The sequence below is a fragment of the Carettochelys insculpta genome, chromosome 22, assembly GCF_033958435.1.
Source record: "Carettochelys insculpta isolate YL-2023 chromosome 22, ASM3395843v1, whole genome shotgun sequence".
Classification (NCBI taxonomy): domain Eukaryota; kingdom Metazoa; phylum Chordata; order Testudines; family Carettochelyidae; genus Carettochelys; species Carettochelys insculpta.
Window position 1 is genome coordinate 16,933,966 of NC_134158.1, and position 27,991 is coordinate 16,961,956.

The following is a 27,991-nucleotide window of genomic DNA, read 5'->3' on the forward strand; positions in this document are numbered from 1 at the left end:
AACGGAGTTTCCCCCAAACAACACTTCAATCCAAAACACATTGCTTTGGATAATACAATAAAGCAAGTTTATTGACTACAAAAGTATAGACTTCAAGAGAATGTAAACAATGAAACGTACGAGTCAGAATTGATTATAAAAAAAATAAAAGTAAAATGCAGCTAATACCTAACTTAACAAAGTTGAATGAATTCAAAACCAGACCACTTCTTCCACATGGGTCTGTATTCCTACTGGCTGACAGTCCTACTAGCTGAACTTCTGTCAGCCAGGATCCCTTCCCAGTCCAGTGCTGCTTCTTTTGTTCTCCAGGTTTTGTGGGTGCCATTGGCAGAGAGAAAGAGGGGGATGATTTGGTGCATCCTTCCCTTCCTTTCCCTTCTTTGAGAAACATCTACAAGTAAAGGTTCAGAAACTAAACATCTGTGTGGAGGGGAACATGAGGCTGTTTCTGTCTAAGATGGAGATTTCTGGGCCACTTCCCTGCCTGCCTTACAAACACCAAGCAAAGGTTACATACAATGTTGCTACATGTATTTTATCGGGACAATGGTGTTCAGCAAGTTCTAAGTTTCCAAACTTTATCTAAAGATTACCACAACAGTGTGAAAGGGGGAGAATGCAGGGGTAGAGACCGCCACTGGGATATGATAGAGTATTATGATATCATCTTATTTATCCATCCCTTTCTTGTAGTTTCCCTTACTCTCTCTAACTTGTTATTTAAGTCGCTTTGCCAATTATATTTTACCTAGCAAGTACATATGCAACTAAAAACAACCTTATGCAGTGATATCATGAGGTCAGGCTCTTAAATTTCTAACCACTTAACAAGAAGTTTAGCTCTTATCTGTTAATAATGCTATGTTAGCTTTTTTAGTATTAACTTTTTGCAAAGCTTCACTGGGAGCTGTATTGCTGAAGCATCAGGCCTTCATAAGCCTATTATTTCAGAAATCAAAAATTAGCAAGAAGAAAATTCCTTTATAGAATGATGACAAACCCCTGCATGCCTGGATACGGCCCAGCCTGGGTAAACAGGCAGGCATTCGTGCACTAAAAACAGCAGTGTGGCCATTGCGGTGTGGGCTGCAAGTGAAGCTAACCACCCAAGTATATACCCAGGAAATTAGTCAAGATTTTACTTGGTGGCTAGTTTCTCTTATAGTAAATTAGCCAGAGCAGTGAGAGGAGTAATAACTGGAACAGAGCTAACACACCACTGTCTACTCAAGCTGGGAAAAAAAGAAAGTCATTAGCTCCTGCGCTGGTCTGTCACATTTCCCTAGGCTGCTGGGGCCTGTGGAGCGGGCGCTCAAGACTTGCAGGAATCTGTTCACTCGACCTGCACTTTAATGAGAGCCTTATCCATGTTGGACATGATGGCTGTCACCTTGATCTCCTGGTTGGTCACCTCCAACTGGCTGTGTGAGCCCGTGAGCTCCATTTTCTTGAAGGAGGCACAGTTAAAGGGCGGGCCATTGTTGTACATATACTGGTAGAGACGCTCCATGTCCTCAAAGTGCTTCCTGCCAGTGAAGATCTCTAAGGCAAATTCACTGCTGTAGAGCATGCGGTCGAAGGGGTTGGAGAACATGATGACCAGGGTGAAGGCATCGGACTCATAGCTCAGCACGCCAACGCTGCCACGGGCCCCAAAGCTGGTTTTCACAAACAAGCAGCACCCCGAGGAGTTGGGAGGGATGAGGAGATCAGGGTCCTTTATCATCCGGCCACTGAAACAGTAACTCCTAGAGGAAAACCACACAGGGTTCCTTCATTACACAGCATCCCTGATAATAATGAGTAACTGCATCTCCACCCCGGGAGAATCCTGACCTGGGAGCTGGGGTGGTCACAGCCTATCAGAGGGAATGGTCGCTGGACAAGGGAGCACAGCCCCACCTGGGCCAGCCTCCAGGCCAGAAGGGCCTTTCCTGCATGGCCTAGGCACAAGAGAAGGTAAACGGGGCAAGGCTGGCCCCCCCGCCCTCTGACCTAACCTAAGCTGGGCTCTGCCTGGACAGTGGGGCTGACTCCAGCAGGCTCCAGGATTAGGCAAGCAGGAGAACGCCAGCCTTGGAGATAGCAGCAGCCAGATGTTTTAAGGCAGAGGGAGGAGCCACAGCTGGATGTGACACAGCTTTACAGCGGTGGGGCAGGGTGTATGTCTCTGTGGTAGGGTCTCTCTTGGAGGGCGTTGGGTTTTTACTGGGTGGCTGGATGATTAGTGGGGTGGCAGGGTGTTTATCTGGGAGGAAAGGAAGGGGGTGTCTGGGTGACAGAGCCATCTCCAGCTAAAGGAATACTTCCAACATGACACTGAACAGGGCACTGACCCACAGGTGCCCTCCTACCTGCAGTACAAGAAAAAGAATTCTTCATGGACTCCCCCGATGGTCGAAATGACAAACTGGACCGACACATAGAATGCTTCCGCCGGCGTGCACAGACAGAAATTGTGGAAAAGCAGCATTGCTTACCCCAATAACCTCAGCCGTGCAGAACACGCCATCAACAGCCTCAGAAACAAATCTGACATTGTCATCCAAAAGGCTGACAAGGGAGGTGCTGTTGTAATCATGAATTGGACAGACTACCCAAAAGGAGGCAGCCAGGCAACTCGCCAATACCACATTCTACAAGCCACTGCCTCAGAATCCCACTGAAGAGTACACAAAGAAACTACAGCATCTGCTCAAGACCCTCCCTGTAAAAACACAGGAACAAATCTACACAGACACACCCCTCAACCCCAACCAGTTTTATTCTATCTACTACCCAAGTTCCATAAACTTGGGACTCCCGAACGCCCCGTCATCTCAGGCATTGGCACTCTCACTACAGGACTGTCTGGATATGTGGACTCTCTACTCAGACCCTGCACTACCAGCACACCCAGCTTTCTTCCAGATACCACCAAGTTCCTTAGGAAACTACAATCCATTGGTGACCTTCCTGAAAACATCATCCTGGCCACCATGGATGTACAGCCCTTTATGTCAATATCCCACATGAAAATGGACCTCAAGCTGTTATGAACATTATCCCTGATGAAACTGAGGCACAAATGGTGGTGGAGCTTTGTGACTTTGTCCTCACCCACAGCTACATCAGATTTGAGGACACTTTATACCTTCAAATCAGTGGCTCTGCTATGGGCACCCGCATGGCCCCACAGTATGCCAACATTTTTGTGGCTGACCTAGAACAATGCTTCCTCAGTTCTCGTCCTCTAGCACCCCTCCTCCACCTGCATTACATTGACGACATCATCATCATCTGGACCCATGGGAAAGAGGATCTTAAAGAGTTACACCGTGATTTCAACAGTTTCCACCCCACCATCGACCTCAGCTAGGACCAGTCCACACAAGAGATCCACTTCCTGGACACTACTGTGCAAATAAGCGGGTGGTCACATAAATACCACCCTATACCAGAAACCTACGGACCCCTATGCTTACCTACATGCCCCCAGCTTCCATCCAGAGCACACTACATTATCTATGGCATACATCCAGGCACTAAAGTACAACCACATTTGCTCCAGTCCCTCAGACAGACACAAACATCTACAAGACCTTTACCTAGCTTTCCTGAAACTACAATACCCACCTAAGGAAGAGAACAAACAGACTGACAGAGCCAGACGTGTACCCAGAAGCCACATGCTCCAAGACAGGCTCAACAAGGAAAACAAGAGAATGCCACTGGCCATCACATAAAGCCCCCAGCTAAAGCCTCTCCAGCGCATCATCAGTGATCTACAACCCATCCTGGACAACTATTCTTCACTCTCACAGACTTTGGGAGGCAGGCCTGTCCTCGGCTACAGACAGCCTGCCAACCTTAAATTCTCATCAGCAACTGTAGACCACACCCCAGTAACTCTAAACCTGGAACGAATCCCTGCAACAAACCTCGGTGCCAACTCTGCTCTGTTCATATATCTACACCAGCAATATCATCACAGGACCTAACCACATCAACCATACCATCAGGGGCTCTTTCACCTGCACATCTACTAACATAATATATGCCATCACGTGCCGGCAATGCCCCACTGCAATTTACATTGGACAAACTGGACAGTCTCTACGTAAAACAATACATGGACATAGATCAGACACCAGAAATGGTAATATACAAAAACCTATAGGAGAACACCTCTGTCTCCCTGGACAATCAGTAACAGATTTAAAGGTAGCAGGCTGACAACAAAAAAAATCCTTCAAAAATAAACTCCATCCAGAAACTGCTGAGCTGCAATTCATTTCCAAATTTGATGCCATCAACCAAGGACTGAACAGAGATTTGCATGTTGAATAGTAACAGAGAGGAAGCCACGCTAGTCTATACACTATCAAAACAAAAAGCAGTCAAGTAGCACTTGAAAGACTAGCAAAATAGTTTATTAGGTGAGCTTTCGTGGGACAGACCCACTTCTTCAGACCATAGCCAGACCAGAACAGACTCAATATTTAAGGCACAGAGAACCAAAAACAGTAAGCAAGGAGGACAAATCAGAAAAAGATAATCAAGGTGAGCAAATCAGAGAGTGGAGGGGTGGGGGGGAAGGTCAAGAATTAGATTGAGCCAAGTATGCAGACGAGCCCCTATAGTGACTCAGTTTACTTCCCAAAATCCACAAACCTGGAAACCATGGACGCCCTATTATTTCAGGTATTGGCACCCTTACCACTGGACTATCCAGTTACATGGACTCCCTCCTCAAACCCTATGCCACCAATGCTCCCAGATATATCCGAGATACCACTGACTTCCTGAGGAAATTACAAAACATCGGAAAAGTTCCTGGTAACGCCATCCTTGCCACAATGGATGTAGAGGCGCTGTACACTAATATTCCACATAAAGACGGATTACAAGCAATAAGGAATACCATCCCTGATGCCACCACAGCCAGTCTGGTGTCTGACCTCTGTAACTTTGTTCTCACACACAATCATTTCCGTTTTGGGGACAATTTATATCTCCAGATTAGTGGAACTGCTATGGGCACCTGCATGGCTCCACAATATGCTAATATATTTATGGCTGACCTGGAACAACGATTCCTCAGCTCTCATCCCCTATTACCACTCCTCTACTTAAGATACATTGATGACATCTTTATGATTTGGACCCGTGGTACAGAGGCTCTAGAAGAATTCCACAAAGACTTTAACAATCTACACCCCACCATCAACTTATACCTTGATTACAACATGCAAGAGATACATTTCCTGGACACTACAGTACTAATCAAGGATGGCCTGATCAGTACCACACTGTACCGAAAACCTACTGATCGCTATACTTATCTACACCCTTCTAGTTTCCATCCTGCACATGTGACTAGATCCATTGTTTACAGTCAAGCTCTTAGGTACAATCGCATTTGCTCTGATCCAACTGACAGAGACCAAAAACTACAAGAACTTTACCAAATGTTCATAAACCTGAATTACCCACCAGGAGAAGTAAAAAAACAAATCGACAGGGCCAGACGAATACCCAGAGACCAGCTACTCCAAGATCGGCCCAAAAAAGCCAAGAACAGAACACCACTGGTCATCACCTACAGCCCGCAACTCAGACCACTGCAACGAACTATTAAAGACCTACAACCTATCCTTAATCAGGATGCCACACTCCAGAAGGCCCTGGGTGACATGCCTGTTCTCTCCTACAGACAACCTCCCAACCACATGAGGATCCTCACTAACAGCCACAGTCTATACCCCAGGAATACCAGTCCTGGAACCTTTCCCTGCAACAAAGCCCGCTGCCAGCTTTGTCCACATATCTTCTCTGGAAATACCATCACTCGACCTAACCAGGTTACTCACAGAATCACGGGCACTTTCTCATGCTCCTCTACTAACATCATATATGCCATCATATGCCAACAATGCCCAGATGCTTTGTATATTGGACAGACTTCTAACTCCCTTAGACAAAGGGTCAATGGGCACAAAACAGACATCAAAACATTCCAGATCCACAAACCAGTTAGTCAACATTTTAATGGAATGGGGCATTCTATCAATGACCGAAAGGTAACACAGAGGAAGCCGTGCTAGTCTATACACTATCAAAACAAAAAGCAGTCAAGTAGCACTTTAAAGACTAGCAAAATAGTTTATTAGGTGAGCTTTCATGGTCTGAAGAAGTGGGTCTGTCCCAAGCAAGCTCACCTAATAAACTATTTTGCTAGTCTTTAAAGTGCTACTTGACTGCTTTTTGTTTTGACCTAAAGGTATGTGTGTTACTGAAGAAGAATTATCGCACCGTTCTGGAAAGGGAAACAGCCGAGCTGGCTTTTATATTCAAATTCAGCACATTAACACATGGTTTAAATCGTGATGAGAACTTTCTGAGTCACTATAGGGGCTCGTCTGCATACTTGGCTCAATCTAATTCTTGACCTTCCCCCCCACCCTCCACTCTCTGATTTGCTCACCTTGATTATCTTTTTCTGATTTGTCCTCCTTGCTTACTGTTTTTGGTTCTCTGTGCCTTAAATAATGAGTCTGTTCTGGTCTGGCTATGGTCTGAAGAAGTGGGTCTGTCCCACGAAAGCTCACCTAATAAACTATGTTGCTAGTCTTTAAAGTGCTACTTGACTGCTTTTTGTTTTGAACAGAGATTGGGAGTGGTTAGCCAATTGCAAAAATAGTTTCTCCTCTCTTGATGTTCACACATTAACTGCTGATAATGGGCTACATCCTCTGTGACTGAACAGACCTTGACAACTCCAGCCCTTCCCCTGACTAAGACTCCCTCTTTAAACCCTCCCCCCACTCATGCATCCACTGAAGCTAGTCTTTGTCCACAAAAGCTTATGCTCCAAAATATCTGTTAGTCTATAATGTGCCACATGACTTCTTGTTTTTTTAGAGCTTATACTGGGGTTCTGGGTCTCCCTCGGGCGTAGAGGCCTCTGGGTGGAAGGGTTTGAGTGGGGCTCACTGGCTGTCAGTTTTTATATGGCAGGGCTGGATGTGTATCAATCTGACTGGCAAGGAGAATTTCATATGGCTGGTTGAGTGACTTTCCTGTCAACAGTCCCTGTGATTTTCAGTGGGATTGTTAACAGCTTTGTTGCTAATTGCAGACAAATTCCTCCTGGGGCTTGTAGATTTTTCTTTCAAAAGGTCAAATCTGTCCTAGGTCTTTAGTGAAAGCTTCCCTTCTTTATTTGATGTACAAACCCAGCAGTTAATATAGAAAAAGAAAGAAAGAAAACTTCTTTGTCTCCATACAATTTAAGTGACTGGGCTGTTAATTCAGTAGAAATCTGGCAACATAAAGTTACCAAAGACAGCACTCAGGGCCATAGACAGACACATCTATATCATAGGGCTGAGTATGGACATGTGAGCACACGTGTACGGGGGTAGATGTGTGAATGTGACAGACACACATGTACATGGTGGCTGTATCAGTGTGAAATAAATACCAGTCACATTTACATGTTAGCAAGGCTTTTCTTCTGGTGGAATGCACCGGAACAGAGTTCCAACACCTTTCCACCCCCCAACTCACACACACCCGCAGTCCCAGGATCCCATAGCTGGGCTGCTGTCGGGACTTGAGTTCCAGGACTTTTTTTGCCTAGGAAAAAGCCCTGCATACTATATTGCTGGTCTACAGCCCTGTCACTGGCCTGTCCACCTGCGTGGGATTTACACACACTTTGCAACCTACCAAATAGTTCCCAGCAGCCCTTTCTTATCTAATCAAGTGTCCAAGGAAATATTGCCTTCTCCTCCCTCCCCCACAAAAAGAGTGATTTCACTCCAAACTCTGCCAGTTCCTGTTCTGGGCACATACAGTGCCCAGGTCCAACACAATCCTATGCCTCTGCAGAGCTAGAAACAGAGCATTCAGCCCAGAGGACAGGAGTTACAGCGATACAATGGCACATGCAGCACTGACCCAGTATGGGGGCAGGGAGAGAAAGACCGATAGTGTGTATGGGAGAGAGGGATGGATGGACAGATGGATAGATAGATGGAAGCATAAGAGAGAAGGTGTATGGGGATAGACAGATATTCAGTAGCAGACACATACCTCACACCCCAACATATTCACACAGACACCAGCTGTAGGACAACTTGGGAAGCTGCATAGAGGAGGCCTGGGAACCTGCTCACCTGGGGTTCTCCAGGGTCACGTCTGTGGTGCAGTTGGTTATCTCAATGCCCACACACCTGCCGGCATTCACCCCCACAAGCAGCCCTTCAATGTTCATCTTGCATCACTGAGTGGCTGTTCAGCAGCAGCTCCGCACACCACCACCAGCCTGTCTGGGCAGAACTGACTCGCTGCCCTCCCAGCCTTAGCTCAGGTCCAGCCCCGGCTGCATGTGCAGTTCACGTTTTGCCTGCAGGGCAGGCTGTGTAAATAACAGTGAGAGGATGTGAAGGTGTCTACTCAGCTGGGTTTCTGCAAGAGGAAGTCCTGGCTAAGCAACATAGGGGAGGGAGCTCGTTGTGGAGAATTAGAAATGATTTGCTGGCAGTCCTGTTCTCCTGCTCCTTCCAGGGCTCCACACCGCCTCTGTCAGTGCAGGATGGGGGCTCAGGCGTGTCGCAGCCGTTGCCGGGACGCCGAATATGGCAAGCAACCACGAGACGAGGGTGCTGCGTGAGCAGCGAGAGCCAACCAAAAATGCCAAGCTCTATCAAACCTAGGCTATAACAATGGCTCTAGGTCTGTGGTGTAACGACCCCTCATGGGTTTCCCTCTTTTAATAAAAAACAATTTGCTTTAAAAATAAAATACAGTGATGCCTAATTGAATTAGAAAGACTCAAAGGCAATTTAGCACAATGGTCAGATTAAAAGAAACACAGGCGTCAGCAGTAGCTAATAGAGTTCCTTAGAGGGCGTCCCCTGGTGTTAGGTCCCTGCAGTTCCCTGCATGGCCCAGAGAAAATGGAGGCTGAGAGTAATCAACTATTACAAAAACAAAGTGGAAGTTTATTATAAGTGTTCACCAAAGAAACCTTTTGATTACAATTAATCCAGTTATTTACATTTATTTACACAAAAGATGGATCTGATTGCCATTCCCATGTCTTATTCGCAAAAGTATTAAAGACCGACAGGGTGGTGTTAAACCAGACAACAATCCCTGCTGTCAGTTAAGTCCACTGGGGGGTGCTACTCCCCAGGGACCCGAAAATAAGATATAATACTGTGTTCAGGTATGATACACTTGGTGGCCCTGCTACCCCCTGCATTCACCTAAAGGCGGCCAGAGCTGCTGCTTCCTAACATCCCTTATTTATAAGTATTCGGCCCAGTGGTTGCTAATCCCTGACATCAATAGTGACTTATAACGAATTTGTAAGTATATATAATTGCACTAAGTTAACAGCAATAAAAGGTCTTTAAGAGACACTAAACAATAAGCTTCTACTAATAATATTATACCTAATGCTTAATTATTGTTAATTATTACTGTTGTTATTGTTAACAATAATATCAGCAACTGTGAATAGGAGTAAAGGGAAAAAAAAAGAGTCAATATTAGAAGGATACAGCAGCTGGAGCGGCCTTTCTTTTGTAGCCTCAGCTCACAGCTGCTTAGTTGATGAGTTGTCCAGTCAGTGAAAGAAGTCTCTTTGGAGAGAGTGCCAGCCCTGGCCCCGTCGGCCGCTGCCGGGGAGCGCTGTCAGGTGATGTAGTATACCGCCGTCGCTGCTGGGCTTTGCTGCAATGGTATGGCTGCCAGCTGCAGATGACGCCTGGTGCAGCGATCCAGGTCCCCTCAGTGCCTCTTGTCTGTCCAGTGATGTTTCAGCTGCTTCACCCCAAAGGGCTACCGAAAGGGACTGGTCCAGGTCAAGAGACAGGACCTTCCCGAAGGGCCCCTTCTGCGGTGAGCACCCTTCTTTTATTCACCCAGCTCATGAATAATTCATAAGTCTGGGGGCTGGGTGCCGACCTGATCTAGAATTACCCCTAACAGGTCCAGAGACTTCAGACCTTTCCAGAAGTTTTCCTTTTATGGTCATAGGTGGCACTTACAGTTCATTAATATTCATAGGCTGTTGCTTTCCCACCTAAAGTTACCCCCTCATATTAAATGGATGGCTATGTATTGATTTGAAGTTAAATTTGAAGAAATTTCTGAGGTAAAACTTTGTGCTTTGTTGATACATCAAGCATGACCTGTCGCCAAGGAGGCCTTGCAATACACCAGAGGCTGGGGGCATCTCGAAACCCTGTCAGGGGCGTTTCTGACAGGATTTCTTGACAAGGCGTCTCTGCTGTCTGGGTAGCAGTAGGCACAAAGCAAACCCAGTCCTGGACCGACCGAGAGAGTTGGGTAGTGAATATGCTCATGATACAGTCAAATTCAGTGGTGCAGCTCCCCGAGCCCTGTGGGCAGAGAAGGCCAACACCCAGGCAACCGAAAACCTCACACACAGAGAGCTCAGCAAGATGGGGCCTTGCCCTTGCTGGAGCTGTAGACATAACTAGTGTGAACCAGACACTGTGAATCCAGAGTGGTCTGGCCGGGCCATGCAACACATCAAGAATCAGCTAAACAAGGAAGCACGTTCCTCACTGGGGAGAGGGTACAGAACACCCAGTGTTCTGACGTAACCACATGAACACCCAGGGGTGGCAGATCTGTAGCCATTTGGGTGGTGTCCACAATGGGTCAAAGTCCCCCCACAACCAAAGGAAGGAGTTGGGGTGCTGGGTGCAGGCTCTGGCCTGGGGTAGGGAATTGGAGTACAGGAGGGGTGCAGGCTCTGGGATGTAATTTGGAAGAGGGAGGGAGTTTGGGTGCAGGCTCTGGGATGGGGGTTCAGCTGAGGAAAAGGTGAGGGGTGCAGACTCTGGACTGGGGCAGGGGTGGGAGTTCATGAGGGGGTGCAAGGTGAAGGCTCTGGGAGGGAGTTTGGGTGCAGGCAGGGTGAGGGTAAGAAGTGGGAGGAGGTATAAAGGAAGCAGAGAGGGGTGCTGCTCTCACCTGGGGAGCCCCTTTGGCATCGGCTCCTAGGCAGGAGAGCTGGGGGCGGTTCTGCATTCCACTGCCTGCCTGCACTTCTCTGCCGCTCCCATTGGCCACAGGGCTGCTCAGGTCGAGGGGAGCATGTGGAGACCAACGACCCCACCTCCACCCTTTTAAACACCCCATTTGGAAGGCAGGGCTGGAGGAAGCACAAGGGGGGGCAGCCAGCAGGGCTGAGAGAGAGACCTGAGAGTCTAAAATGTTAAGCTTCATGGCTCCTATCATACAAACTGCCAACGTTAGATGCCAACAAAGTCCATTTCCTCTGATCAAACCCCAAAATTCCACCAGCAGCATGTTCCTTACTCTGCCTCACAGCAAAGGTTGAGTACAAACGAGAGAAAGGTCATTTCATCTCACCCTCCCAAGCCTGCAGAAAGGCAACCACGGTGGATGCACTTGTAACCTACTTACCTGCGACTGTAGCAGATCAACAGCCTCCTGCTTGGGTGTTTCCAGAGTCCTCTGTGCCTCAGAGCCGGGGGCTGTTACTGTTTCTCTTGGCAGGCAGAGCCCAGCCCTGGCATTTAAGCACCTTCAGGCCCATCTAGCCAAGTCACAAGTGACGCAGATTCCCACCAGCTCATTTCCCATAAAGCCAAGGCTCTACGGGAAATGTGCTCGTGGAAGGAACTCAGGTTCACCACCGTTTTGCTGGTGTGAGCTTGTGAGTGGACGATCCAACAGGAAAGGACTGCAGCCTTTACACTAGGCCACTTACAGGAGAGGCTCTGGGTTGCTGGCGAGAGTGCAAGGTGCTGGATCTGGGAGAGGCTTTGGGTGCAGGAAGGGTAGGGCTGAGAGGGTGGGAGCGTGAAGCTGTGTGGCAGGGGAGGTTGTGGTCCTTACCTGGAGCATCCCCCGATCACAGCATCAGCTCCTAGGTGAGTGGAGCAGGGGGGTTTGCATGTCGACACTGCCCTTTGGGCTGCGGTGGTGCTCAGGGTCAGGGCAGCATGTGGAAACAAACACACACACCCCTGCCCAGGAGCCAGAGGGACCTACCAGCAGCGTGAGAGTGGGTTTTAAACAACCCCTTAAAATCACCCAGGGGGGCAGGAGGGGCCAGAAGAAGCACCCAGGGTGGCATGGGGGTGTGGGAGGCAGGGCCATTGGAGACACCTGCCTTGATCTTTGCAGGAGCTGCGTCTCTGGGCCAGGAATAGTCCTAGAGCCCAGACACCACGGGCACATATAACTCAGCACCCCTGTCAACACTTCCTTAACAGGTGGGACAGCTGCTCTGGGACCACTGACAAGACAAGGAAGGGCTGCAGGGACAATAGATGGGGCTGCTTTGTTCACACTCGCAGGTAAAAGGGGTTGGTAGGGTTGGTAACTAACAACTAACGCCTGGGGTGGAATGCGTGACTCGTTTGTATGTCTTTGGCCAGCCGAGAGGCAGCATCCGGGGGCGTTGACTGGGGTGCAGGTCACTTGCAGGTTTAAACTGGAGTAAATGCTGGATTCATTGTCAGGACCTGAGCCAGAGGTCAAAGCTGTGTTACAGAAGTGGGCAAGTGAGACTCTGCAGCCTGCGATGTACAGGAGGTCAGACTCAGATGCTCACAGTGGTGTCGTCGAGAGGAAGCTTTTGCCACCAAAGGGAGACTGAAGTCTCCGAAGGAACCTGCTGCCAGACTGCTGACTTGCAGGCTGGGCTCCCTGCTCCTGCAGTCCCACTGCAGCTCCAAGAACAGACGTGCTCAGCAGCTCTCACAGCCTAGACAGCCTCAGGGCAGCAGCAGCAACACCCCTCAGCACTTACCAGCTGGGTTCAGGCCCCCCAGCTCCATGGCTCCTGGCACACTAACACACATCTGCCCCAACTGTGGTTCCAGCTCCATCAGGGCCCAGGACACAGCCCCTTCGACTGCACCAAAATGCTGCCCATGACATATCCTTTTATACACTGATCCAACAAGATACGTCTTCCCCTGCAGCTGTGGCTGGCTACCAACCCTGCCCTTTGTACCTGTGAATTCAAACTAAACCTCCCAGCCATGTGGGCCAGCTTCCAGCTTTCCCCAGCGGTGCTCAACAACTTTCCCTCTCATTTTTTCCATCCATGGTCGGAATAAATTTTGTTATGTGCACCAATGCATGTGTGAATGTGCTCCCCCAGTAGGAACACATACTACCAGCTATGGTTGGGTGTGAGTGCTCTGCTAATCAGCACCTGAATCTCTCCTGGGTGGGCAGGAAACCCTGGTGCTGACTGGCAACAGCCTCCCTGCAAGTATGTAGAGAAAAGGCAACAGGCAGTGGACTGAGAGCACTGAAGAAATTATGTATTCAAAGCCGGTCAATTAGCCTCTGGTTGGAACTTAGAAACCAACCCAAAGGTTCCCTTTGCAGGCCCCTCTACAGCACCAGCAATGCTTATATGGGGAACGTACTGGGTCCTTGCAAGGAGCTGGCTCCATTTGTCTGTCTGTTGCCTTCTCTCTGTGTTTGCGTCCATACGGTCCATCTCATCTGTCTGTCTCTCTCTCTCTCTCACCAAAAACCCACCCCTCAGGTGATGGCTATGGGCAGGATGTGGTACATAGGCTGGGGAGCTCTATCCCCACGTGTGTCTCCATATAGGTGTCAAGATACGGGCGCTGCTGCTCAGTTGATCGGGCTGGCAGTAGGTTCCATATAAGAACTTGGAGAACGATTCATTTCCACAGCAAAAATTCCTTTATTGTATATGACTATGGTAACAGTTTAACACCCAGCTTTACGTTGAATAGTTAACAATTAGATAGCAAATCAAACACAATGTGCAGCTTGAATGGTTAATGGTGTAATTTTTATCCCAATTCAGCGGTCCAATTCTTAACCCAATTAAGTGCATACACACCCATCAACCCATTCACACGTACGCTCACCCCAAGGGGAACCAGAGCCCAGGTACTGCTGAGTAGTTGAGTGAGGTGATAGTCCGACATGCACATCATCCAGTTACGCCAAACTGATTGACTCTGACTTGCGTGGCAAACTGATACCTATTTATGTTTTCGGTAGGAAGCAATGATGTTCAGTTCATTGTCGTACCCCTTAATCCGGGTGGGCGCTTGGAACATTCTGCGTACATAACCCCAATGCCGCTTGCCTCAGCCACAAGTGATGACAAACAGAGCCTCCTTGGCGCTTGTTTCTTCCTTGTTAACTTTCTTTTTTGCAATTCTGCTTTTCTCAGCACACACAACTTTCTTCTCAAAGTGGTAAACAAGTCCACAATCCACAGGGGCACGGGCTCAGGGCCTCTCCGCAGCCAACTTCCTGTTAATTTCGCTCATGCTAATCATTGACATTATTTGTGCATGCTAATGCCCCAGGATTCATGACATGGGTCGGTCTGTCCCCTCTCTCCTGCGCTCAGGAAGGGGCTGACAACCTGGACTTTGTCCCTCCCGGCAGTCATTGGCCTCGGGGACAGGGCAGGGCCTGACTCCCAGACTCCACCCCATGGCAGACCTTCGCCCCCACACCGCTAGGAGCTGTGGCAGACTGGGGTTCAGGGTACATCAGACAGAGCTTCTGTTCAGGCCGGGGAGCGCTCCCAGGGACCTTATGCCCTGACTGCTGCCCGCTTTATCTCCAGGCAGAGCCACTGGGGCAGACGGGTATATGGCTATGGCGGCTGGCAGGGCTGGAGAAAGCACAGAGGCTCCCCCCAAAGCAGAGGAAGCCATTAATTCCTAAAAGAGGGAACAGTCTTCTCCTTGGAGGAATCTGGGCAGGGAATGGAGCTTGGCAGAGGGTGGCCGGTGGAGGAGTACACAGGAAGGAGAAGGCTGGGCAGGGAGTGCCTGAGGGACAGGTGCCCATCAAGGAGGGGATTCGGTAGGGAGTGCCTGAGAGAAGGGTGCCCACAGGCCCGCCAACATGGGGGCAGTTCCCCTGGGGCACAGCGTTTCAAAGGGGCCTTGAGCTCCAGCCTACAACTGCTGTTCCTTAAGCAGCAGTGTCATTGGGAGTTAATGACCCCTTTGGACAGCCGTGGCGGCACTACTTGGCCACTCTGGAAGGTGGGAGGTGGCAGTGCCATGGCCTGACTGCCCTAGGCCCTGCCCCTTCCAACCTTGGCCCCTCCCCTTCTGAGAGCATGCAGCTGTGCTCCCCTCCCACACTGTCCCAGGGCCCGTGGTGGCTGTTGGCACTGCTCGTTGCCCAGCAGAGACAGGGCTGGGCAAGGAGCGTCCATGGGGTGCCCAGTGCAGCGGGGAGCCCTGCTTCAGGCTGGTGCTGGCTAGAAGGTGCCCACGGGCCTCCACACCAGCACTAACCAGGCAGCGAAGAAGGGGTGGCAGGTGACAGGTCTGCAGCTGAGTGGATGCCATGCCCGAGGCCTGGCCAGGGTGCACTGGGGGGAGTCAGGTTTGCAGTCAGGCAGAGGCAGGTCTTTGGACTTGGTGGCAGGCCCCTGCGTCTCCCTGCAGGGCTGTCCGTCTCGGGCGCTGCGAGGCCAGGCAATGCCTTTGGAATATGTCACGTACCAGGGCATCAAGTTCCCCCCAGCGTATAACTCCACACCGAGCCTGCACTTTGCCCACAAGGAGTTCCAGGTGCATGATGATGACGTCCTAGTCGTGGGAGGTTCCTGGCCCCCTGGCCTAGGAGCGGTTCCCAGTCTGGGGTGCGCGGGCCGCTGGGGAATCCCCCAGGATATTGCAGGGGGGCTGTGAAAAAAAAGGTAAATTAAAAAAATCGTAGAAAAAAGTTTTTGCAAAGCTACAGTCAGTTATTGTCTTCAATTATCTTCCAGTCATGGCATGAATCGCTGCCTGCAAGTCTATGTGGTGGTTTCCTTTTTCTTTTAAAAAAGTGTACAGAGTGGCTGGAATTGGCTTTGATGGGGGTATGCCAACAGTTTGGGGGACAGTTGGGGGTCCATTAATAGCCTGGGGATGATCTGGGGTCCGTGAACAGTTTGGTAGGTGATCAAGGGTCCACAAATGGGTTGGGAGATGGTTGGGAGTCCACGGATGGGTTGGGAGTGATTGCGGGGTCCACGAATGGTTTGGGGATAATCCGGTGTGTGTGAACAGTTTGGACGGTGGTTGGGGGGCTCACCAGTAAAAAGGTTGGGAACCACTGCCCAAGACACATAGAAGGGGTGAACAAACATTTTTTATCAGGCCTCACTTTTTGTCCCTGCAGTTAGCAGGATCCCCCCACTCCCAAGCCATCTAATGAAATCCAAACCAACAGAAATTTCGATTATGTTCATACGAAAAAGAACCCCTCTCAGTACGTGTAAGAAAATAAGGCTGTAGAATATAAAAACTTTCTTCATCCAAACATAAATGTGAATACACAGACAGCAGCCGGAATATATGTCAACATTGGTAGTGAGTGGACAAGCCTGAGACCCAGCAGCTGATTGTGCTCCCCCACACACATACAAAATTTCATTTTTCCCACCGGGATTGTGCTCACCATGAGGGGGTGAGAGGAGTTTTTCCAGGAGTGGGGAGCTAGTGACATCTTGTGGCAGCATTTGGAAATGACAAGAAATGAGAAAATGACAAAAACCCATCCATCACCTTTCAGCAGTTAATAGGCTGCTAATGCAAAGAGAGGGGGCAATAATGTAACTTCCCCAACAACAGGAGGGAGGCATTGTTCCCCGTGAAATGTGCAGCAGGGCTGGTGTTTGGACACCGTTGCAAAGGCCATGTCTAGCCAGGTGATATCTCCACATGTGCTCAGACAGCACAAGGGAGGTGCAGCAGGACTGAGGGGGCCGGGCAGGCCTGGGGTGAGTGTGGGAAGGGCCAAGGGGAGCTTTCTGTATATGGATCCCAGCCCATTCCTTTCCTGAACAAGTGTCATCATGCAGCTGCTCTTGTTTTTAACCATTAGCTACAGACTAGCCACAGGAATGGTCATTTACTGTGGTCTTGACTGACTACTGCAGATGCTCAGGGCTTGGTGCCCTCAGCACAGGGGCATCAGGCGTAGTCAGATCCTGGCTCCCCGAGCTCAGGAGCATCAGGCACAACAGAGTGGGCCTGATGCCCTGAGCTCAGGGACATTGGGCAGAGACAAACAGGGGCTGGTGCATCAATAAGAGGCAGAGAGATGGGGCCTAGTGCATTAGACATAGACAGACAGACTGGATTGGTACGTGGTGCACAGACAGATAGGACCTACACATCCGGCTCAGACAAATATCCATAGTTCATCTCTCTATGTAGCTTGTCTGGATGTGAGGTGATTGCTGGGGGGGAATAGGCTGCTGTCGGTGTGCAGGGACAGTGGTTCTGCACGGCACACACATGCTGGCTGCATGGCCGGCACAGGATACTCGGGGATGGCAGGAGATGGTTCTCACTTCCTTCACAGAGTGAGGCAGTGGATCACTCCCACTCCTTAGGCAGGGAAGGGCAGGAGATCGCTCTCCTCCTCTCCTCTCCAACCAGCTCAATCACCCTTCCATCACCCTTTGTTCGGTTACAGAACTTACCATCATTAGCAAAGTGATCACACCATGGTGCCCATGGACTCTGCAGTGAGCTCATCTCCCATGTTCGTCAAACCCAGGAACATGGGTCACATACCCGCCATTGCAGCTGTCCCACTGTAGCACTTCTGCATATGTGCAATTGGAGAAAGCGTCCTAGAAAAGAATCCTAAACTTACTGCTTTTTAGAGGCGACTTTACATGCTCATTCTATGGCCCCTTTTCGTCTCGAGAGACAGTGGTTAGCAGTGGTGGTGGTGAGGCTCTCTGGGCAGTGTTTGAATCTGCAGTTTCTTCACATGGTGTATCCATCCAATATTGGATTTGCACAGTCGATTGCAACAACCACATATCAGTCTATTTCTGAATTCTTGAGTCTGAGAGTTTTTCCTTGTAAGACGAAGTTCTTTTGCATGGCTTGCACATCTACTATCGAAGGATGACATGCCCTGTCACAGCAATCGTCGCCAGCTATTTCGATCTGATGATGTAGATTCCCAGGATTTTGGATTGATGTTGAATTTTTTCATGGTATTTTTGCATGTATCCTTGAATCTTGGCTTTGGTCTTCCTCTTGTTCTCAACTCACATGGCAGTTCACTGAAGAGGAAGCTGAACAACTTACCCTCGCTGGTACTAAAAGCCAGAGCATGCCACCCAACTCAACACACAACAGCCACCTCTCCACAATGGAGGAGTCTGACTCCCCCTCACCCACTTATCCTGAGGAAAGTGGGCAACGCAGACAGCTTCGCCACAACAGATGGGCATCACTGAGGGGGCATGAACCTGAACTCACTGATAATCTAGGTCCAGTTATGACAGATGTCTCCGTGACTGACAATGGGCCTCGAGTAGGCAGAGTGACAAGGAATCCTATGGATGGCAGAGTGCCTGGCTTCCTAGAAGTGTGGCTATGTCTACACTAGCCCCTTCCTTTCGGAAGGGGCATTGTAATGAGTGAGGTTGGAAGATTCAATGAGGTGCTACCGTGAATATGCAGCACCTCATTAGCATAATGAGATCTGCGGCAATTCAAAAGTGCTGCTTTCGAATCGCACACCTCCTGTGTAGACAGGGGCCTTTCGAAAGGATCCCCCAGTCTTCAAAAGCCCCTTGTTCCTATTTGGTTTTAGGAATAAGGGGCTTTTGAAGTCCAGGGGGGTCCTTCTGAAAGGCCCCCATCTAAACGCGTGGCACACAATTTGGAAGCGGAACTTTTGAATCGCCGCAGCTGCCATTACACTAATGAGGTGCTGCATATTCATGGTAGCGCCTCATTGGCATCTTCCAACCTCCCTCATTACCATGCCCCTTCCAAAAGGAAGGGGGCAAGTGTAGATGCAGCTTTATTGTTCTACATTCTCATTTCATTGGCAGCGGTGGGAGATCTTGTGACCAGTGCAGATAGCACCCATCCCACCAGATGGTGCCCAATCTTTATCTGTCTTAAAATGCCATCTGTTATGTGAAGATGTTGCTGTATCTGACATGAGATGTTTTCGCAGGAAGCTCAGGTCTGCCTGTGTGTGCTGGAGCAAGTGTTTGTGATCAGGACATTTTGGTGAGTTAATAAGCAAGAGCGCTTAAGTAGTGCGGGAACATCCCAGAACTCCATCCCAGAACTTTCTTGGGAGCAGAACAGCTGACTTGTTCTGGTGCGTGCGTCCTGGAACCTTGTTCTCTGGCTTCTTTTTATAAGGTCTCCAGCACTGATCAGCAAGTTTTACACTAGTGCAAAGCTTATGAGGAAAGCTGAGGCCTGTGTCCCAAGAGGGTTCCCTGAGATTCACACTCTAAACAGAGATTGCTGGGGGCAGTGTTCATTTGTAGGTGTGTGTTTGTGAGAGAGAGAGAGAAAAGCAGTAGAACCAGAAAGGAAGGAAGCAGAGAAGCAAAGAAGCGCAGCCAGCACCAGCTATATGTGACCTTTTGAAGAAGAAGATGTTGGCACGGGAAACGTTATTCTATTCTGATCTCACAGAGACATTGTTTTGTAAATGAATGCTTATTGATGTTCTCATAAGGTTCAATATTGAATTTAGCATTGTTAGTGAATCCTCCTTAATTTTCAGTATTGTTTTGTTAATGAGATCCTGTTCATGTTCTATACGACCGAATAACTCTACCTTCCTGTAATTTACTTTTTGTTAATAATCTATTGGTACTTGACCTCCTGCTCAATAGGGAATTACCAGAGCGGAATGGCATAAGACCAGTAAGAATTCAGTTTGAGCTGGGGGAGTGGATAAGGGAATTATGAGAAACGCTCCCCTGGTTTGTTGGGAGGGGGTGAACAAAGGAGGAGAGAGGTATAAGTATTGCACACTGCTTGTTGCAAGGTGTGCAGGCTTTGAGGAGAGATCCCCCTGCACCTTACTTGGCATGCCAAATAAAGATTCTTCTTCCACTCTCGGTGTGTTATTGGACCAGCGTTGCATACCGGGCACGAACTGCCACTGTGCCACCTTAAGAAGGAGGCAACAGTTTTGGCGTCCCTGGGTGGGCACTCTAAATCAAAGCCTTGCCCGGCTCGCCTCTTGGCGGGGGTAGCAGGAGACGGCGTCCGACTTCCAGCGCGCGCACCGGTAACTTTACCGGGGGAACTCGACGTCCGGATTCCGCAGCCCCTGCCAGGGATGACACAAGGGTGCAACGCAGCAACGTGGAAGAGAGAGAGGAAACAGAGGATGGAGCGGCGAAAGCTGGACCTCTGAAACTAGAGGGTGGAGCAGCGAGAGCCGGACCTCTGGACAGGTAAGACCCAGTCCCTTTTTGTGAAAGGGACTTCCGGGACGCCGGACAGATATTAAGGTCTGGGGCAAAGGTTATGGGTCAGGGTCAGAATACCCATAGGAATGGTCAGGGTCGGAATATCCCTAAGAACAACACCCCTTTGGCTTGTGTTTTAAAACACTGGAAAATTATAGGGGGGGACCCTCTGACCAAATCTAGATTAAGAAAACTGTGCACAGCAGAGTGGCCACAGTATAACCTAGAAGGGCAAGAGCGGTGGCCACCAGAGGGATCCCTAAATTATAACACCATATTGCAGCTGCTTTTGTTTTTACAACATACCGGTAAATGGGAAGAACATATGTATGGCCAATATTTTGAATATCTTAGAAAGAGACAAGACCTGCAGGAAATGTGTGGATTATCATGTGCAGTACAACCAGCTGTAAATAAGCCTAATGTAAACTGTCGCCAGGACCCCCCTTCGGCTTCTGCACCCATACTCCCTCCATACAGGGAAAGGGTTTCCCATGATTTGGGAATAGCCCTCTTAGTTAAACTGTATCTATTAGTGATTGAAACAGTGGTTGACAGACTGGGAGCTGCGGATCGACAGGCTACTACTATGCAGGTGTATTCCCATGTGCCCTTTAATCTGATCGATTTGGCAACTTTTAAACCCCAAGCCGGGGAGTTTTCCACGGATCCTAGCCGCTTTATTTCAATTTTCAAAGGGTGTTTAGCCAGTCACAAGCCTGATTGGAATGACTGTCAGGTCCTAATGAGAACCCTGTTGTCTGAAGTGGAGCGTAACCAGGTTGTAACAAAAGCCAGGGAGAAAGCAAGAAAAAGGCATGAACTTGGCAGGAGCGAAAAAAAGCAATTTGTCAAATCCCTAAGCCCAGCAATAGGAAACAATTGCGTGCCTTTTTGGGAACAGCAGGATTTTGCAGATTATGGATACCTGATTTTGGGGTACTGTTAAGCCTCTGTACGAGTGTGTTAAAGAAAGTAACAGAGACTTGTTCTGTTTTAAAAAAAAAAAAAAAAAAAAAAAAAAGAGGCTCAACATGCATTTAAAGCTTTAAAATTGCATGTAATGGAAGCTCCAGCCCTAGGTCTATCAGATATTAATAAACCATTTCAGCTCTATGTGCATGAAAGGAAGGGAGTGGCCCTGGGAATATTAACTCAAAAGGTGGGAAGTTGGAAGCAACCTGTGGCTTACTTCTCTAAACAAATAGATACTGTTGCTAGAGGCTGGCCAGCGTGCCTGCGGGCGGTGGCGGCTGCAGCCATCTTCTTAGAGGAGGCAGGAAAACTCACTTTGGGAGGGGAAGTTGAGGTCAACACCCCACACGCTGTCCAAGCCCTGCTGGAGGCAAAAGGAGGGCTTTGGCTCACGCAAGCCCGACTCACAAAGTACCAAGCGTCGTTGCTAGAGAGTGCAGAAGTTAAGTTGGTAACCAGTCCAACTTTGAACCCAGCCACCCTGTTACCTGAAAAGGGGACAGAGGAAATTGAGCATGACTGTTTAGAGACTATTGACACTCAATATTCGAGCCGCCCTGACCTTAAGGACCAACCACTTTCAAATGCGGACTTAGAGTGGTTCACAGATGGCAGTTCCCAGGTGATAAACAGAAAAAGGAGAGCTGGATATGCGATAGTCAGCCTGCACGAAACTATTGCGGCCCGTCCTTTACCAGGGGGTACATCAGCTCAGCTAGCAGAATTTATAGCCCTCATTCGAGCCCTGGAAATGGCTAAGGATCTGCGAGTTACAATTTGGACAGACTCTAAGTATGTATTTGGGGTAGCACACGCCCATGCTGGAATTTGGAGAGAAAGGGGAATGCTCACAGCTCAGGGGGAGCCTGTCAAATATGGAGAACAAATCCAGGCTTTCCTCCAGGCTATACAGGAACCAAAGGAGGTAGCTATTGTCCATTGTCGGGCTCACCAAAGTGGGGATGGAGATGTAACTAGCCCACTCTCCCAGATCCCCATGAGAAGCCAGAATATTCTGCCCAAGAACAGCAGTTAGCTGAGCAGTTACAGCTGAACCTGCGAGAAGGATGGTATGTAAGTGAAAAAGGACAAGTGTTGCTTCCTGGACCCTTGATAAGGCCGACGGTTATGAGTTTTCATCAAGGGACATGTGCAGGTCGGGAGGCCCTGATCCAATTATTAGAGAAGTACTTTATAGGAGATGGAATAAGAAATGAAGCCAGACGGGTGGTTAGAGACTGTATGGTATGTCCCCGAGCAGGAAGACCCGTGGTACCCTCCCCACTACCATCAGCCCCGGGACTGGGACTCGTGTGGCAAATTGACTTTACTGAACTACCTCGAGCCAGTGGGTTTCAGTACCTACTGGTACTTGTGGATCGTTTTACAGGATGGATAGAGGCATTTCCATGTAAAAATTGTACAGCCAACACAGTTATCACTAAAATTTTAAAGGAGATAGTCCCCCGGTTCGGAGTACCAGAATGGATTGAATCAGACCAAGGAACCCATTTCGCGGCCCGATGTGTGGAGAAAGTAGCAGATGGACTCAATATTCCATGGAAATACCACACTCCATATAGACCGCAGGCCAGCGGAGTGGCAGAAAGAGAACATCAGACTTTAAAAAGACATTTGTCAAAGTTGTGCCAGGAAGCTCAGCTTAAGTGGCCAGAGGCCCTCCCCTTAGCCCTCTTAAGGACCTGAATATTACCCAAAGGGAGGTTAGGATTAAGCCCATTCGAAATTTTGTTTGGGCGACCATGGCCAATGAATGGGGTGCCTGGTACAGGTATAGAATGGGGAATAGGGGAGGGGTTTTTAAGGAAATATTTGCTGTCGCTGTCGTCTGTTATGTCTTCAATCCACAGGTTTGTTCGCGACAATCAGCCCATTCCGTTGGACCAACCCCTTCACGATATTCAGCCAGGAGACAGCGTCTTGCTTCGGACGTGGAAAGAGGAGACCCTTCAAAAGAAGTGGAAAGGACCCCACCTCGTTTTATTGACTACTAAGACTGCTGCTAAACTACAAGGGGTCAAACCGTGGGTCCATTTCACTTGAGTAAAGGCCGAACCTGCTGAGGAAAAGGAGTGGACTGTGAGCTGTGTTACCCCAGAAGCTGAAGAGGACTTAGGACTGAAATTATTGTTTAAGTATTAAAAGATAAGAAAGTGGAAATGTTACCCATGAATCAGGTTTTAAGTAAGGAATAGGAGAAGACTCAATATGGGACATCTTGAGTGTTCTCAAAGGGGGGAAATGTTGGCACGGGAAACGTTATTCTATTCTGATCTCACAGAGACATTGTTTTGTAAATGAATGCTTATTGATGTTCTCATAAGGTTCAATATTGAATTTAGCATTGTTAGTGAATCCTCCTTAATTTTCAGTATTGTTTTGTTAATGAGATCCTGTTCATGTTCTATACGACCGAATAACTCTACCTTCCTGTAATTTACTTTTTGTTAATAATCTATTGGTACTTGACCTCCTGCTCAATAGGGAATTACCAGAGCAGAATGGCATAAGACCAGTAAGAATTCAGTTTGAGCTGGGGGAGTGGATAAGGGAATTATGAGAAACGCTCCCCTGGTTTGTTGGGAGGGGGTGAACAAAGGAGGAGAGAGGTATAAGTATTGCACACTGCTTGTTGCAAGGTGTGCAGGCTTTGAGGAGAGATCCCCCTGCACCTTACTTGGCATGCCAAATAAAGATTCTTCTTCCACTCTCGGTGTGTTATTGGGCCAGCGTTGCATACCGGGCACGAACTGCCACTGTGCCACCTTAAGAAGGAGGCAACAAAGAAAAAAAAAAAAAAAAAAAAAAAACACACATGAATTTGGATTCAGGGTGGGCTGAAACAGACTTTGAACTGTGAGCAAAGAAATTTGTGTTTCATTTCTGCTTGTAATAAGATGAAGGCCTACACCCATAGAGCACAGGCCTGGTCTGAGGCCTAAGGCTTAGCAACAATGGACAAAACATGGCAAAAAGCCAAGCTAAGCTGTGAGCAAATGGCAGGCAGGCCCCCGATAACAGAACCGGGCACAGACAGGGCTGAGATTTGTAGGTTTCATCCCTCCTGCTAGTTCAGCCAGGAAGCCTGGAATCTGACTGGGGGAGTCCGCTGCCCCAGGTCCTGAGCAGCGAATGAATGCACTCCCCTCCCACCCCAAGCTATCCACTGCTCAGTCTGCACTCATGGCTTTCAAAGGGACAGGGGCTCTTGTGAACTCAACCCCTGAGAAGGCCATGTCAGCCTCAGGATATTAGAGGCTTCACTGCTCCCATCCCTCCCACCCTGTTATGGTACCTTGTGCTCTGTGTGTGTCTCCACCAGACACCTGGCCTGCAGCTCCAGGCCACCCTCACCCTCCCCTGCATCCAGGCAGCTGTGTGTGGTGGCTTCTCATTACCATGGGATATGATTTCCCATCAGGCTTGTTTTACTGGTCAAAGAGCACAGCCCCAGCGATATCCCAATGCGCCTGCCAGCACCTGACGATAGTTGTCCAATTTTAAAAAGAAAACCTGTCTCTATTTTTCAAGGAAAACACAAAACTAAAGGGAAATAAATTGCAAAATATTTTAATCAGTACAATCAGCGTTGTCAAAGGAATGCAGATGTGCAATCTCTCATGATTTAGGCTTTTCGCTTCTGTTTCTTTTTTTTAAAGCAAAATGGTAAAAACCCAGCCCAGGATCATAAGATTTTTATGTTTTGCAACAGACAAACAAAACAGCTATTACTATATACACATAACCTAAGAAAGCTCTGTTCATTTCCATTAACTTATTGAACTTTATAAGCTAATATGCCCCTGCTCTAATTATGACGCATCTATCAAACCACCCGACTCCAGACAATTAAAACTTTTGGTTTTGGAATCCTTTTCCCACCCAAAAATGGGATTTAGTCACAATATTTTGTAGGAAAATATTCTTTCCAAACTCTGATTTGGGTAAAAGCAGACAGTATTTTGGACAGTGAAGCAGCAAGCATAACTGACAGTAATTGAAATAAAAAAATAGATGGAAAGCAATTCTTCAAACAGACAACATGGTGGGGTGGGGGAGTCCTCATTAAAAGTTGTAGGAGAAAAATGACCAAACTCAAACAATTTGCAAGTCTCAGAGTTTGTTCATGAACAGTTCCAAAAGAGAAAAAAGGAGGGAACTTCTTTGGTGGAAAATCATCCTGAATTCTGCAGCGTGTTGAATGGGATTTGAAAGCAGGAAGGTGTTTCTCATTCATTTAAAATGCACCACCGTTTGCAGGGATTTTATTGCGTGGGTTTCTGAAATTAAGATCGTGGCTTGTGATATGCAGGAATTTAGGCAGGATTGGGATCAATTTCTTCAATTACTATCTTTAAGATAGCTTTGCTATGGTTGGACATGGTGGCAGAAATTTTAATCCTCCCTATTGCAACACAAAGAGCCTCTGACTTTCTGCCAAGTTTCTCGCTTACGCATGTTGGCATTTGACTCTGAGATCTGTGCATAGCTTCATACCTTGACCTTAGCTCATTGTCTCCAAAATTCTTTTTGCCTTCAAAGATTTCCAGTCCATACTCAAGATCGTTCACGTTGTTCTCAAAGGGGTTGCAGAACATAACAAGAAATGAGAACCTGTCTGACTCATAGGTGAAGACTCCAGCAACACCCCAAATGCTAAATTTCCTTTTCACAAACACACAGGTCTCGCAGCTTTGAGGGCTGATGGATGGTGGCGTAGGACTGAAGGTGTGACCGCTGTAACAGAAAACGCTGTGGGGAGACCGGAAATCCACTTGTCATGTGGCCTCCTCAGCAGCATAGTAGCTATAATCAACAACTCGCAGGTAGCAAAACAGATGTGGGGTTCGACAGGCTGACTAGACTGACTAGACTCCAAGTATGGAGCGGGAGGTTCCATTCTTGTCAGATAACCCACTGGGGGGCTGTGCCCAGCTGTCTTTCCCTTAGCAACATCAGCTTCCAGGGCCTGTGTTTGGCCAGGAATGTCTCCCTGGGTTCAGCTGAAATCTGTAGATTCAAAGATCTCTTCCCTTAAACAGTCGTTCTCTTGTGACTTTCCCTTGGACCGCTTTTCCCTGACACTATCTGTCCTTTTGCTATGGTAGCATCTCCCCACTGTCTTTATTTACACATGCAAAAATAGTAAGCAGCAAATGTCTTTGCCTGGTCTTTAGCCCTCCTTAAGAATTTAATTAGCCCTTCTTGAGCTCCTGCTGGAGGAATTCCTCCCCCATTTAAGCACCCGTATCCCAGTCCTTCACCTTCCCATCCAAGGAGATCCCAGTGACAGGGATGGATAGCTCAGTGGTTTGAGTATTAGCTTGCTAAACCCAGGGCTGTGAGCTCAATCCTTGAGGGGGCCATTTAGGGATCTGGGGCAAATAGGAAAAGAGGGGGAGCAAGGGATGGTGCTTGGTCTGCCAAGAGGGCAGGTGAGTGGCCTCAATGACCTTCTAAGGTCTCTTCCAGCTCTATGAGATGTGTGTGTCTCTACCTGCTTTAGAGAGACAAGCTTTTGAGCTACACAAAATAATGAGGCTTCATCAAAAGAAACTAAATGAGAACTGATGTTCAGGGCAGCCACTGGGAGAAACAGTGCTAGTATATGCACATCTGGAATAATTATTCTAGACTAACAGCCCGGTTGCAGCTCAGCTTCCAAGCAGAAGTTGGGCTGGAAGAAAGTTCCGGACAGAAACCTGTTGTATAGCTCCTATGCATCTGGAGTGCATGGGCTGGGCCGCCCTGCAGCCAGGGGAGGGGCTGGGGCTGGATGAGGTGGGGAAATGCTACATTGCACAGGGGTAGACGGGGACCCACACTAGCCAGGGAACGGGCTGAGGCTGGCATAGTGCAGGGGGTGGATTCCATGGGGCGGGGGAGCTGGGCCAGGCCTCATGCCGATCAGGAGAGGGGCTCTGTGAGGGGCTGGGCCCCACGCTGGCTGGGGGAGGGGCTGGAGCCACCACAGTGCGGGGGAGAGAAAATGGTAGAACTTTGCCGAGACAGACGGACAGAGCAAAAATAATGTATCCTGGAGGCCTGGCTGCAGCTCCACTTGCAAGCAGAAGCTGGGCTGGAAGAAAGTTTTACACAGAAGCTTGTAGTTCAGGCCCCATGCTCACCAAGGGAGGAGCTCCACTGGGGGCTGGGGAAGGGGCTGGCGCACTGTGGGGGGGGTTCTGCGGGGGGGGGCTGGGCCAGTCCCCACACTGGCAGGGCTGAGACAGTGCAGTGGGGCTCCATCAGGGGGCGGGGCTGGGCTGAGCACCGGCTGGGGGAAAGGCTGGGGCTGGCACAGTGCAGGAGAGTCTGTTGTGGGGCTGGGCCAAGCCCTGCACTGGCTGTGGGGGGCAGGTTGGGACTAGCACAATGCAGCGGGGGTGAACATGGTAGAACATTGCCTAGACAGACAGACAAATGGACACAGCAAAAATAATATATATTACAATGCTAAAACATAGACCCACGTACCGTGGCGATGTGAGGGTCAAGGTTGTTTTGTTGGTTATCTCGACTCCCACGCATCTGGAATGATCCACTCCTTTAAGAATCTTTTCAATGGCTCTGCTGCTGTCCATCTGCAAAGCTCATGGAGATCAGCTGTGTCAGGAAATCAGTGAGTTCTCACTGCTTCTGCAGAGCACCCAACCCAGCTGCAGAAGCCTGACTTCAGCAATGAGTAATAAATGCTCCGGAGCACTATCTACAAGTAAGCTC

At 48.7% G+C, this 27,991-nt stretch overlaps 3 protein-coding genes and 1 long non-coding RNA gene across 7 annotated transcripts in view; 3 read left to right on the forward strand and 1 right to left on the reverse strand.

Moving 5' to 3' along the window:
- The window catches only part of LOC142025194 (scavenger receptor cysteine-rich domain-containing protein DMBT1-like), a 903,096-nt gene that overhangs the window by 667,579 nt on the left and 207,526 nt on the right, over window positions 1–27,991 (forward strand). The window lies entirely within an intron of this gene.
- Window positions 75–27,976, reverse strand: LOC142025242 (DELTA-thalatoxin-Avl1a-like). 4 transcript variants are annotated; one of them, XR_012648612.1, is made up of 3 exons: window positions 27,746–27,976; window positions 17,504–17,656; window positions 13,716–15,713 (listed from the first exon to the last, which is right to left on the reverse strand). XR_012648612.1 is itself a non-coding variant. In XM_075017868.1 (2 exons), the coding sequence occupies exons 1-2, from the start codon at window positions 27,850–27,852 to the stop codon at window positions 1,337–1,339; spliced, it is 522 nt and encodes a 173-aa protein (XP_074873969.1). In that variant the 5' UTR covers window positions 27,853–27,976; the 3' UTR covers window positions 75–1,336. The 4 variants fall into 4 exon arrangements, 2 of the variants coding, with proteins under 2 accessions (XP_074873969.1, XP_074873970.1); XM_075017868.1 differs by lacking the exons at window positions 13,716–15,713; window positions 17,504–17,656 and adding an exon at window positions 75–1,751; XM_075017869.1 differs by lacking the exons at window positions 13,716–15,713; window positions 17,504–17,656; window positions 27,746–27,976 and adding exons at window positions 75–1,751; window positions 8,166–8,299.
- On the forward strand, window positions 18,869–23,975 carry LOC142025247 (uncharacterized). The gene is made up of 2 exons (XR_012648615.1): window positions 18,869–20,257; window positions 23,119–23,975. It is a non-coding gene; the product is annotated as an uncharacterized LOC142025247 (long non-coding RNA).
- On the forward strand, window positions 20,264–23,975 carry LOC142025226 (uncharacterized). The gene has a single exon (XM_075017835.1). It carries the CDS (start codon window positions 21,336–21,338, stop codon window positions 22,281–22,283), a length of 948 nt encoding a protein of 315 aa, XP_074873936.1. The 5' UTR covers window positions 20,264–21,335; the 3' UTR covers window positions 22,284–23,975.

Bases quoted from the DNA above. Each gene is read 5' to 3' on its own strand.
- LOC142025226 (XM_075017835.1), top strand. From the start codon at position 21,336: ATGGAAGCTCCAGCCCTAGGTCTATCAGATATTAATAAACCATTTCAG.
- LOC142025242 (XM_075017868.1), bottom strand. From the start codon at position 27,852: ATGGACAGCAGCAGAGCCATTGAAAAGATTCTTAAAGGAGTGGATCAT. The intron at 1,752-27,745 runs GTACGTGGGTCT...GTTTTCCTCTAG, and splicing joins TTGACCCTCACATCGCCACG to GAGTTACTGTTTCAGTGGCC.